This window comes from Bos javanicus, chromosome 21 (genome assembly GCF_032452875.1).
Source record: "Bos javanicus breed banteng chromosome 21, ARS-OSU_banteng_1.0, whole genome shotgun sequence".
Classification (NCBI taxonomy): domain Eukaryota; kingdom Metazoa; phylum Chordata; class Mammalia; order Artiodactyla; family Bovidae; genus Bos; species Bos javanicus.
In genome coordinates this window covers 69,121,057-69,133,969 of record NC_083888.1, presented here as the reverse complement: position 1 = coordinate 69,133,969, position 12,913 = coordinate 69,121,057, and the positions used below count along the sequence as shown (strand labels likewise).

The following is a 12,913-nucleotide window of genomic DNA, read 5'->3' as shown; positions in this document are numbered from 1 at the left end:
GGGACCACACACAGGGCCTGGAAAGTGGGCTGAGCATGGATCTGCCCACAGCCAGCCAGGACAGTGGCGGCCAGCCCAGGGTCAGGGGAGAAAGCTGCAGGGGTCAGTCTACATGCCAGCCAACACAGCAAGAGTGCTGCACCCATATCATCTGGCCTGAGCCACCCTGACTCAGGTAGGCCAGGCAAGGCTCCTCTGGGCCAAGTGTGGCTTAGTGGACGGAGCTATGAGGAGGGAGATGAACCATCCCAGCCTCAGCTGGGCCTCACTGGCCATATGGGCTGTCTTCAGCCACGTGGGACTGTGCACTGAGCTGAAGTGAGCTGGGCTGCTTGGAGTCAAGGTGATTTGGCATTAAACTGGGTGGACTGAGCCAGGTGGCTTGGAGAGATGCCATCCTCAGGGGGCCAGGGTAGCCTGTCTTGGCTGTCCTAGACCAGGCTGGTCCAGCTGAGCAGAGCTCAGTAGTCAACTGTCCTGGGTTGGCTGAACCAGGCTGTGCTAAGCTGAACTAGGTGGACATGGACTTGACTGGACTCGGCTGGATTGAGGTGGGCTGAGTCAGAAGAAACTGGGCTCAGCTGAGTACAGCCAAACTAGAATGGCTAGATTGGATAAAATGGCAACCCAAACCTATCTGGGCTGGATGGGCTGGGCTGGGCTAGAATTTTCTCTAGTGAGCTTGCCTACCCTGGAGGGGTGGGGCTGAGTGGGGATTGGCTGAGTTGAGCTGTATCAAACTGGGTTGAGCTAGGTTGAGCTGCACTGTGCTGGGCTGAACAGGGCTGAACTGGGCTGACCTGGGTTTAGCTGGGCTGAACTGGGCTGAGCTGGGCTGAAAAGGGTTGAGTTGGGCTGAACTAGGCTAAGCTGAGTTGAATAGGGTTGATCTGGGCTTAACTGGGCTGAACTGGGTTGAAGTTGGCTGAATTGGGCTGAACTGGGTTGAGCTTGGTTGAACTGGCTTGAACAGGGCTGAACTAGGCTGAACCGGGCTGAGCTGAGCTGAACAGGGCTGAGCTGGGCTGAACTGGATTGAACTGGCTTGAACAGAGCTGAACTAGGCTGAGCAGGGCTGAACCGGGTTGAGCTGGGCTGAAAGGGTTGAGCTGGGCTGAACTGGCTTGAACTGGCTTGAATAGGGCTAAACTAGGCTGAGCAGGGCTGAACCGGGTTGATCTGGGCTGAAAGGGTTGAGCTGGGCTGAACTGGCTTGAACTGGCTTGAACAGAGCTGAACTAGGCTGAGCAGGGCTGAACCGGGTTGAGCTGGGCTGAAAGGGTTGAGCTGCGCTGAACTGGCTTGAACAGAGCTGAACTAGGCTGGGCGGGACTGAACCGGGTTTAGCTGGGCTGAAAAGGGTTGAGCTGGGCTGAACTGGGTTGAACTGGCTTGAATAGAGCTAAACTAGGCTGAGCAGGGCTGAACCGGGCTGAGCTGGGCTGAACTGGGCTGAGCTGGACTGAACTGGGTTGAGCTTGTTTGAACTGGCTTGAACAGGGCTGAACTAAGCTGAGCGGGGCTGAACCAGGCTGAGCTGGGCTGAACAGGGCTGGGCTGAGCTGAGCGTTTAGCTCAAGCTGAGCTGGGTTGAACTGGGTTGAGCTGAGCTGAATAGAGCTGACCTAGGATGAACAGGGCTGAATAAGGCTGAGGAAGGCTGAACTAGGCTGAGCCAAGCTGAACAGACTGAGCTGGGATGAGCTGGCCTGAGCTGCGCTGGTCTAAACTGACTGAACTGGACTGAACTGTGCTGAGCTGGGCTTGGTTGAGTTGCACTCGGCTTGACTGAGTTGAGCTGGGCTGACCTGAGCTAAGCTGAGCTGGGCTGAACTGAGCTTAGCTGGATTGAGCTGGGCTGAACTTGGCTAAGCTGGGCTGAGCTGAACTGAACTGGGCTAAGTCGGGCTTATCTGGGCTGAACTGGGCTGAATAGGGCTGAGTTGAACTGAACTGAGTTGAGCTGGGCTTAGCTGGGCTGAACTAGACTGAGTTGGGCTTATCTGAGCTGAACTGAGCTGAACAGGGCTGAACTGGGATGAACAGGGCTGAGCTGGGGTGAACATGGCTGAGCTGGGCTTGGTTGAGTTGAGTTGAGCTGAGCTGAGCTGGGCTGAAATGGCCTGAACAGGGCTGAACTGGACTGAGTTGAGCTGAGCTGGGCTGAACTGGGCTGCGCTGAGCTGAACTGGGCTGAACAGGAATCAACAGGGCTTAGCTGGGCTGAAATGGGTTGCGCTGGGCTGAACTGGACTGAGTTAAGCTGGGCTGAAATGGGATGAACAGGGTTGAATTGGGCTGAACTGGGCTGAACAGGGCTGAATAGGCTGAGCTGAATGAACTGGGCTGAGCCTGAGGGGGGGGGTCTACAGAGGGGGCTGAGGAAGGCCTTGAGGGGTCTTAATCCTCTCTCGATGGGGCTGTAGTTGGAATTCCCTGGGGGTCCACAGGCAGAGAACCAGGGGGCCTGGGCTGTTCAGGGGAAGAATGGGGTGGAGGGGCAGCCGTGATGGAACAGCTCAGGGACCTGAAGGGCTAATCCACTGGCCACAGGGAGCAGGGCCCAGAGGGCAGCAGGTGGATCCACCCACAGGATGCCCACAAGGCCTGGGGTGATTTCTGGGAAGTGGGGGCTTTTGGATCCCCAGGGAGGTCTGAGTTAGGGTTGGGAGTGGGGAAGCAGCCTGGTGATTCCTGGGGGTCTCTGACCCAGGCCAAGGCTATGGGTTGGCAGAGGGGACAGACTCGTGGTTGCTGGGGTTCTCAGAGTCCCTGATCTCCAACGGGGGTCTGAGTAGGGACAGAAGAACATCCTGGTATCTCCTGGAGGTCTCTCTGGTCCCCAGGCACTGACAGGGGTCATGGGCTCTGAGCACCCACCTCCAGGACGTGGGTTGGCACCTCCATTCAAGTGTCCTGTGTCCAGGCACTCAGGCCAAGGGCAGTGACTGTCACTACTCACTGGTGGGGTTCCTGGTGGGTTCAGGAGGTGGAACACAGCTGCTCACTGGAGGGGTCGCTGGAGGGGTCAGGAGGTGGAGCACAGCTGCTAGCTAGAGGGGTCCCTGGAGGGGTCAGGATGTGGAGCACAGCTGCTCGCTGGAGGGGTCAGGAGGTGGAGCACAGCTGCTCACTGGAGGGGTCACTGGAGGGGTCAGGAGGTGGAGCACAGCTGCCCACTGGAGGGGTCACTGGAGGGGTCAGGAGGTGGAGCACAGCTGCTCGCTGGAGGGGTCAGGAGGTGGAACACAGCTGCTCACTGGAGGGGTCCCTGGTGGGGTCAGGAGGTGGAGCACAGCTGCTCGCTGGAGGGGTCACTGGAGGGGTCAGGAGGTGGAGCACAGCTGCTAGCTAGAGGGTTCCCTGGAGGGGTCAGGAGGTGGAGCACAGCTGCTCGCTGGAGGGGTCAGGAGGTGGAGCACAGCTGCTAGCTAGAGGGGGTCCCTGGAGGGGTCAGGAGGTGGAGCACAGCTGCTCACTGGAGAGGTCAGGAGGTAGAGCACAGCTGCTCGCTGGAGGGATCAGGAGGTGAAGCACAGCTGCTTGCTGGAGAGGTTCCTGAGGGATCAGAAGGTGGAGCAGAGCTGCGCTCTGGAGAGGTCAGGAGGTGGAGCACAGCTGTTTGCTGGAGGGGTCCCTGGTGGGGTCAGGAGGTGGAGAACAGCTGCTCACTGGAGATGTCAGGAGGTGGAGCACAGCTGCTCGCTGGAGGGGTCCCTGGAAGGGTCAGGAGGTGAGAAAAGGACCCAGAAGAAACCATCTATCCCTCAAGGCTGGAGCAGAGCCCCAGTGTTCCCTGAGCCAGACCACCCCACCTCAGCTCCACAGCCCACCCCAGGTGAGCAGTCAGCCTGGCACATATGGGTGAGAGTCCTGAGACCAGCGCTGACCCTGGTCCTGTCCCCACAGCCTCCATCCAGGCTCCATCCATCTACCCCTTGAGGCTCTGTTGCACAGAAGAAGCCCGTGTAAGGCTGGGCTGCCTGGTCAAGGACTACTTGCCAGGGTCAGTGACTGTGACCTGGGACACAGTGCCCCTGGATGGAAGCACCCTGACCTTCCCTAGCATCCAAATGGCGAGCTCCAGTCTCTACATTACCACCAGCCAGCTGACCATCTCGGGCGAGCAGCCCAAGGAGTTCACCTGCAGAGTTTTACACGCTGAGACCAACTCCAACTTGAATAAGACCATCAGCACTGGTGAGCCAGGGCTGGGGTAGCTGGGAGTAGGGGGCGGGCCAGCCAGGCTGGAGGAACAGGGAGGAGAGGCTTGGGGTCTCCAGGAGACCAGCCCCATGCCTGCCACCTCTGCCCCCAGAGTGCGCCAAGAACTTCAGCGACCCCTCAGTGAAGCTCTTCTACTCCTCCTGCAACCCCAATGGCGACACCCAGACCACCATCCACCTCCTGTGCTGGATCTCCGGCTACACCCCGGGCAAAATCAAGGTCACCTGGCTGGTGGATGGGCTCAAGTCCGAAGAGCTGTATGCACGATCCGGCCCCGAGATACAGGAGGGCAATCTGACCTCCACCTACAGTGAAGTCAACATCACACAGGGCCAGTGGGTGTCCGAGAAAACCTACACCTGCCGGGTCAACTATTACGGCTACAACTTCGAAAGCCACGCCCACAGGTGCACAGGTACAGCCCTCACCTACGCCAACACTCAGACACCAGGGGCTCAGGGAGGAGGGCGGCCAGCCTCACACAGGCCCCTCTCGCACACAGCCGAGTCCGAGCCCCGCGGCGTGAGCGCCTACCTGAGCCCACCCACCCCCCTCGAGCTGTACGTCAACAAGTCACCCAAGATCACCTGCCTGGTTGTGGACCTGGCCAACGAGAAGAACTTGAGCCTGACCTGGTCGAGGGCAAACGGGAAGCCTGTGCACGCAGGCCCCCCTGAGATCAAGCGTCAGTTCAACGGGACGGTCACCGTCACGTCCACCCTGCCGGTGGACGTCACTGACTGGGTAGAAGGCGAGACCTACTACTGCAAAGTGAGCCACAGCGACCTGCCCACGGACATCCAGCGATCCATCTCCAAGGATGTTGGTGAGCGGCAGGCTAAGGGGAGGTAGGCGGGCCTCCTGAGAGAAGCCTGACTAACCACACACCTGTCTGCAGGCAAGCGTCTGGCCCCCAAGGCCTACGTGTTCTTGCCAGACGGAAAGGAGCTGGAGAACGAGGAGGAGCTCACCCTCACCTGCATGATCCAGAAATTCTTCCCCAGGGACATCTTTGTGCGGTGGCTGCATAACAAGGAACTGATGCGGGCAGACCAGCACACCACCACACAGCCCCACAGGGCCGACAACAACACCCCAGCCTTCTTCGCCTACAGCCGCCTGGCGGTCCCTAGGGCCAACTGGAAGAGGGGCGATGAGTTCACCTGCCAAGTGATCCATGAGGCACTGCCCAGGACTAGGACCCTGGAGAAATCGGTGTTCATTAACAGCGGTAAATAACGCCCAGCCTCCCGCCTGCCCCTCTCCAGGGGCAGGGGAGGGGCCAGTGGGACCTTCTGTCCACTGTCAATAAACACTCTGGTGCCTGCTCAGAGCCCTGGGCATGCCTGTTCTTGGGGCTCGTGGGCTGTGGGTCAGGGTGGTGGGGGGGATGTCCCGGCACAGAAGAAGGGAAGGCTCGGCAGGCAGACAGGGCTGAGGGAGGGCTCTGTCCAGCATCACTCTCCATGTCGAGGCCCTCCCCCTACCCGACTATGAATTCTGCCCACTCAGCAAGTTCTAAGAGCCAGAGGGTGGTCCTAGGGGAGGGACCACAGAGACCTCAGCCTTTTCTGGGGGTCTCAGACCCCTGGGTGGGGGCCCTCCACCAGAGGCTCCTGCCAGCCCCTCTGGACACAGATAAGCCCCCAAGCGCCCAAGTCCAACAGCTCACACAGAGGCCCTCCAGACAGAAACGGGTCAAGTTAGACCCGCACACAGGCGCCAGCATGCGGGTCCCTCCACTGTCACCTCCGAGGCACAAACAGGCCAGCTGCACACGTGGGCTAGTGTGGGGTCTGCTCCTCCGCCTCCACCTCTGAACTCCCCGCTACCCACGCGGCCCTGCTGGGCCGGGCTCAGTGCCCAGTGCCCCATCTTGCTGCTTAGCCTCACTCCACTCTGAATCGGTCTGGGACACACCCATCACTCTCAAGCACCCTCAGGCCACCACGTGCACTGGTGCCAAGGCCCCACACCCATCCACTGCCAGGCACAGGCAGCGTCCCACACACTCACAGGAGGCCCGCCTCTCAGCCAGGACACAGCCTCACACCCTCTCCGCCAGGCCATATCCTCACACCCTCTCACCCAGGCCATATCCTCACACCCTCTCACCCAGGCCATATCCTCACACCCTCTCATCCAGGCCATATCCTCACACCCTCTCACCCAGGCCATATCCTCACACCTTCTCATCCAGGCCACACCCTCACACCCTCTCAGCCAGGCCATACCCTCTCACCCTCTCACCCAGGCCACACCCTCTCACCCAGGCCATATCCTCACACCTTCTCATCCAGGTCACACCCTCTCAGCCAGGCCACACCCTCTCACCCTCTCACCCAGGCCACACCCTCTCACCCAGGCCACACCCTCTCACCCTCTCACCCAGGCCATATCTTCACACCTTCTCATCCAGGCCACACCCTCACACCCTCTCACCCAGGCCATATCCTCACACCTTCTCACCCAGGCCACACCCTCACACCCTCTCACCCAGGCCATATCCTCACACCTTCTCACCCAGGCCACACCCTCTCAGCCAGGCCACACCCTTCACCAGGACCACACCCTCACACTCGTATCACCCCAGTCACACCCTGGCCCCTGGCCCCTGGACCCTCCCTTGCCCCATGTGGTTTCCTGCTGTGGCCCCAGCCTCCCTAGGCCAACCCTTCTCTGTCAGTTGCGCCCCACAGATGACCAGTTGGACGCACAGACACATGGAAACACACAGACACGTGGACACACACAGACACGTGGACAGACACACGTGGACACACACCTGAGTGCACACAGACATGGACACAAGCACACAGACATGTATGTGGATGCACATGTGGACAGCACACAGGCCCCACCGCACGCACGCAGGAAGCACCACATGCACAGCCCACACCCTGAAAGGAGCCCAGAGTGGAGGCTGTGCTGGGAGAGGAGAGGCCCAGCCCCAGGACAGGAGGGGCAGAGGGCTGGGGCAGCTCTGCATTCCCACAGGTTGGGCAAGGTCCACATGTCTGGGCACAGCCCCCAGGCGCCCCTTGTGATGATCTGTTGACTCCAGGGGCCGTCCGGGTCCAGGCTTCTCCTGAGGGCTCCAGGCAGGGAGGCCCAGCCCCGTGCTTTTCAAGGGGCCCCCAGGCTGAGGAGAGTGAAGCTGAGCAGGAATGGGACCCAGGGGCCTGGGCTAGGAGGCCACGGGCCTTGCAGCTGATGGAAGAGGGCACTCCCCGGGCTGGGGGACCACCACCTGCCATGGAGCAGGGAGTCGGGGTGGGACAGAGGTGAGGAGCCCACAGAGTTGAGTGCAAGTGACCAGCAGTTCCCAGAAAAGCTGTGCAAAATGGTGGGAGACAAAACACCAACCACCTGGGGGTAGAAGGATGGACGACAGAGGGCAGGGGCCCGGAGTCCCCCACACAGCTGCCTGCCAGCTCAGGGGCCTCCTGTCCCCGTGGCCAGGGCCGGCTGGAGGGGCCAGAAGCGGGGGCCACCCAGGACCAGGGCACTAGGCCCAGCTCCCTCCACTCCCTAAGGGTGGCCAGGCCTGTCCTCCCCACCTTGACCCCAGGCCAGGGGGCTGACCACCCGGTGCCCACAGAGCTGGCCCTCGAGGACCTGTGTGCAGAGGAAGCTGAGAGCGAGGAGCTGGAGGAGACCTGGACCAGCCTCCTTGTCTTCATCGTGCTCTTCCTGCTCAGCATGAGCTATGGCGCCGCCGTCAGCCTCTGCAAGGTGGGCATGGATGCCCCACTTCCGGGCGGGGCGCCCTGAGAAGGGGAGCCCCAGCTGGGCTCAGAACCCGCCTCACACGTGCCTTCCCCCAGGTGAAGTGGATCCTGGCCGCCATCCTCCAGGGGCAGCCCCAGGGCTCCCAAGACTACACCAACGTCACACAGCGCCCACTGCCTGCTGGTGTCTGAGCATCTCTGCGGCTGCCCAGCTGCCCTGGGAGGAGGAAGGAGCAGACAACCACTGAGGGGCTCAACAACCAGCATGCAGGTGTCCAGACAGTCCAGCTCAGCCTCAAGGTCAAAGACAACAAGGAGGCCCACCATTCACAGCCCCACACCCACCCTACTTAGGGAAAAGCCCCAGGAGAGCACCTGTCCCCTCCAGAGACCTGGGCTGGGCGTGGACACTGACCACCCTAGGCTCCTCCCAGGCCCCTGGGGTGGGGGCCATATCCTGACTAACAGAACCGCCCCCAAAACACAGGGAGGGCCTAGAGCTCACAGCCCACCCCATGCTCAGAGTCCAGAGCCCAACTAAGACTCAAGAGCCCCAGTCCAGCCCAACCAGCGTCTGAGTCCAGCCCAACCAAGCCAAGAGCTCCCTCCCCAGCCTCCGTCCTGCCTCCTTGCCCCAGGTCCAAGAGCCCTGCCCCCCACCCCCTGCCCTGTTCCCATGTCTACCCTCCCTGCTGTCCACCCCCAGACCTTGGGCCTGCAGAATAAGGGGGCAGGGAAGCCCTTCTGGGGAGAGCTGTGGGGGTTTTCAGGGCTGCAGGCAGGGCCTCCAGAGTGGGAAGCAGGTCCCACAGAACAGGGGGATTACAACAGGGCCTGTCCCGCAGCTGGCTCAGCCCAGGCCCACCCCAAACACCCCATTCAGCCTAGCAGCCCATCCCAAACTCCCCCCACTGTGGCCTTGTCTGACCTCTCTCTCCACAGGGCCTGTACTGCAGCCCACTCAGCCCAGCGGCCCACCCAAACCCCCTCCCCACTCAGCCCAGGCCCACCTCAAACGCTCCCCCCCCACACACACTGTGGCCTTGTCTGACCTCTCTCTCCTAACTTTCCAAGTAAAGTTCTTTAAAGTAAAAAATCCCATGAACATACTTTAGGGGAGGTACCTGTGGTCCCATGGAAGTGGGAGGTACCTCCACCCAAGGAAATGGACAAGGAGCAGAGGGAAGCAGGCAGAAGACAGCTCTGGGTCCTGAGCACCCAATTATCCAGCCAGGCCTGATTCAAGCATCCTTCGATGCCCACAGAGACCCTGCCTCAGCCTCCACCACACCTGCTCCCCTGGCCTCCAGCCCAGACTCACACACGGAGTGTATGCCCTTCCCCATACAACAGTGTGTTTGACTGTTGTCAAACAACAGTCCCACTCCCAGCAGGCAAACCCTAGGGGGTCAGTCATGGTTAGCGCTGACAGGAGAGACCATTCATGGTGAAGACCCTTCTGAGAGCCACCACCCATGCTAGGAGACCACACCCCATGGACACCAACATGGACCAAGAAGCCTGCAGGGATCGAGGGTGGACCACCCAGGGTTGGGCAACTCTGAGGTTGTCCAGAGACACCCAGAGTCTGATCCAAATAGAACATGAGACCAGGAGAGAGCCTCATACAAGGCCAAGGCCATGGCCCTGCATGCTCCACCCTCACAGGTGAACACGACACACTTGCCCAGACCTGTACCGTCTCAGGCAACCAGGCCTGAGACCAGACCCCACCTGCAGGGTGCTCTCAAGCTGGGGCCAGGCACCCTCCTCCCTGTCCCCTGAGCTGGGGCTCCTGAGGGCCCAGTGGGGTGTCTTCTCTCTCTGACTTGCACCCCAGACCATGAGATCCACTGGGAACCCCAGAACGAGGGCCACGAGGGCTCAGCCCTGTGAGCTGGGCGTCATCACACACAGACCACACACATCTTCCCAGAGTCAGGAGGGAAAGGGGTGAGGTAGGAGAGAGAGGGCCCTGGGCTGAGCAGGTGGAGTTTGCCAAGTGCAGTAAGTGATTCCCTGAAACTCCAAGGGCAGAACTAGTGGCAGGAGCTGAGCTCTGCTCAGGTAGAGACAAGAGGACCCCATCACCACTCCTCAGGTCAGGGGATCCTCCCCAGCTGCACCTGTGAAGGAAGGCTCCTCCAGGGTCACAAAGGGAGGGTGTAACCCATAATAAGTGTGGTCAAACCTCCAGTGAGTCTGTGCTAGAATCTTTCTCAGTAGAAAAACGCATATGGGGAGGGCCTGAGGACAGGTCAAGTGTGGGGAAAGACGTGAGATAATCGGCCAGAGGAGAACAAAACCCAGAAGAACTGCCCCATAGACATGAGTCAACACACACACGAGTCTACACACACATGAGTCTACGTACACATGGGCCAATGTACAGATGAGTCAACACACACAGGAGTCGACACACATGAGTCAACACACACATGCATCAACACACATGAGTCAACACACATGAGTCAACACACACATGAGTCTACGTACACATGGGCCAATGTACAGATGAGTCTACATACACATGAGTTGACACACATGAGTCAACACACATGAGTCTACACACACATGCATCAACACACATGAGTCTATACACACATGAGTCAACATACACAGGAGTCGACACACATGAGTCAACACACACATGCATCAACACACATGAGTCAACACACACATGAGTCTACGTACACATGGGCCAATGTACAGATGAGTCTACATACACATGAGTTGACACACATGAGTCAACACACATGAGTCTACACACACATGAATCAACACACATGAGTCGACACACATGAGTCTACACACACATGAATCAACACACATGAGTCAACACACATGAGTCAACACACATGAGTCTACACACACATGAGTCAATACACATGAGTCTACACACACGAGTCAATACACATGAGTCTACACACACATGAGTCAACATACACAGGAGTCAACACACACATGAGTCTACGTACACATGGGCCAATGTACAGATGAGTCTACATACACATGAGTCAACACACATGAGTCTACACACACATGAATCAACACACATGAGTCTACACACACATGAGTCAATGTCCACATGAGTCAACACACATGAGTCTACACACACATGAGTCAATGTACACAAGTCTATGTACACAGGAGTCTACATACACATGAATCTACATACACGAGTCAACATACATGTGAGTCTACATACACGTGAGTCAACACACACACGATTCAACACACACGAGTCAACGTACATGAGTCTACATATACATGAGACTTCGTACACATGGGTCAACACACACATGAGTCAACACACACACGAGTCTATGTACGTATGAGTCTACATACACGTGAGTCAGCGTACATGTGAGTCTACTTACATGTGAGTCAACACACATGTGAGTCTACGTACACGTGAGTCAACACACACATGAGCCTATGTATGTGTGAGTCTACGTATGTGTGAGTCTACATACACGAGTCAGCGTACATGTGAGTCTACTTACATGTGAGTCAACATACACGTGAGTCAAAACAGACATGAGTCAACATAGACATAGGTCAACATGCACATGAGTTAGCAACCTCTTCACTGCACTCCTCCCCGTTAGGGAGGATGCCCACACCCTTTCTTTCCAGGCCAGTATCTCTGCCTTGCTCTGTCTTGAATAAATAAACCTCTTCCCTGTGTGCTTTCCACATGTTGTGCTGTGTCTCTAATCATAAACTTCACACCTGTATTTACAGTGTTTGCCTCCTTGGGAGGCAAACTCCTTGGAACATACGTGTTTTCAAATGAGGCAAGAGCCAGGCAATCCTTCCTTCTAGTCTCCAGTCCCTGGTGCTCTAGCAGCTAGGACTCTGGGATTTCATCCAGGCTATACAGGTCCAATTCCAGGACAGGGAAATAAGCTCCTGCTTCAGGACCTCTCCCTGCTGTTTCCCTGAGGACAGTGGCAGGCAACCCCTCTAGTGGGGCTGGATGGTGAGTGCTCGGCCAAGAGCAGGGTCGCAGAGAAGGACAAGAGGAAGGGTTATGCCAGCCAGCTGGGTTCTGAATGAGTGACCCTGCTGCATGTGCCCTCCCAGCAGCAAGATGCCAGCTTCTCAGGGTCCCCTTTGTCCCTCCTCCTCTTCCTTCTCCATTAACCCACCATTGAATGGTGCCCCCCAGAAATTATGTCCACATCCTAAGCCCTGGAACCCATGAGTGTGACCTTATTCAGTCTTTGCAGATACGATTAAAGGATTTTAGAATGAGATTGTCCAGGTGGGCCCTAAATCTAATGACAAGAGTCCTTACAAGGGACAGAGGAGGGGAGGTCAGACTCGGGGTGGGAGGTCATATGAGGACAGAGGCAGAGATCGGGGCGATGCCTGGGATGCCTGGGCAGTCAGAAGCTGGAGGAGGTAGGAAGGCAGGGGAGAGCACGGCCCTGCCCACACCTTGATCTTAGGCATGTGGCTCCAAGTGAAAGTCACTCAGTCGTGTCCAACTCTTTGTGACCCCATGGACTATACAGTCCATGGAATTCTCCAGGCCAGAATACTAGAGTGGGTAACTTTTCCTTCTCCAGGGGCTCTTCCAAACCCAGGGATCAAACCCAAGTCTCCCTCTGGCTCTAAAGCATGAGATTAAATTTCTGTTGTTTTGAGCCCTGCAGTGAGGTCTTTGTCATGGCCCCAGGACCCTCACTGCCAGCCAGCAGGCCTTGGCCATGCTGAGGCCCCTCCTGCTTCTGAAGAAGCCCAGGAGGACTCGTCCAGTCCTAGCTCTTTCCTCTCCAGCCTGGACCCACGTTGAACAAGTCCCAGACTCCAGAAGATGCTCAGTGAATCTTACCAACAGTGCCCAGTAGGGCTCAGACCCTTCCCCCAAACTCTGCGGCTCTCAGTCCTATAGACCCCATGTCCATCCATCTCAAGTCCAAGCTCTTCTTTCTGCCCAAAGCTCC

At 58.1% G+C, this 12,913-nt stretch overlaps 1 gene segment (V, D, J or C); it reads left to right on the top strand.

Moving 5' to 3' along the window:
* Positions 1–521: 521 nt before the first annotated feature.
* Positions 522–5,560, top strand: LOC133234042 (immunoglobulin heavy constant epsilon-like). The segment is given in 6 exon segments: positions 522–551; positions 3,499–3,838; positions 3,910–4,200; positions 4,319–4,642; positions 4,730–5,053; positions 5,126–5,560. Coding segments are annotated over 6 exon segments (1,650 nt in total).
* The last annotated feature ends 7,353 nt before the right edge of the window (positions 5,561–12,913 follow it).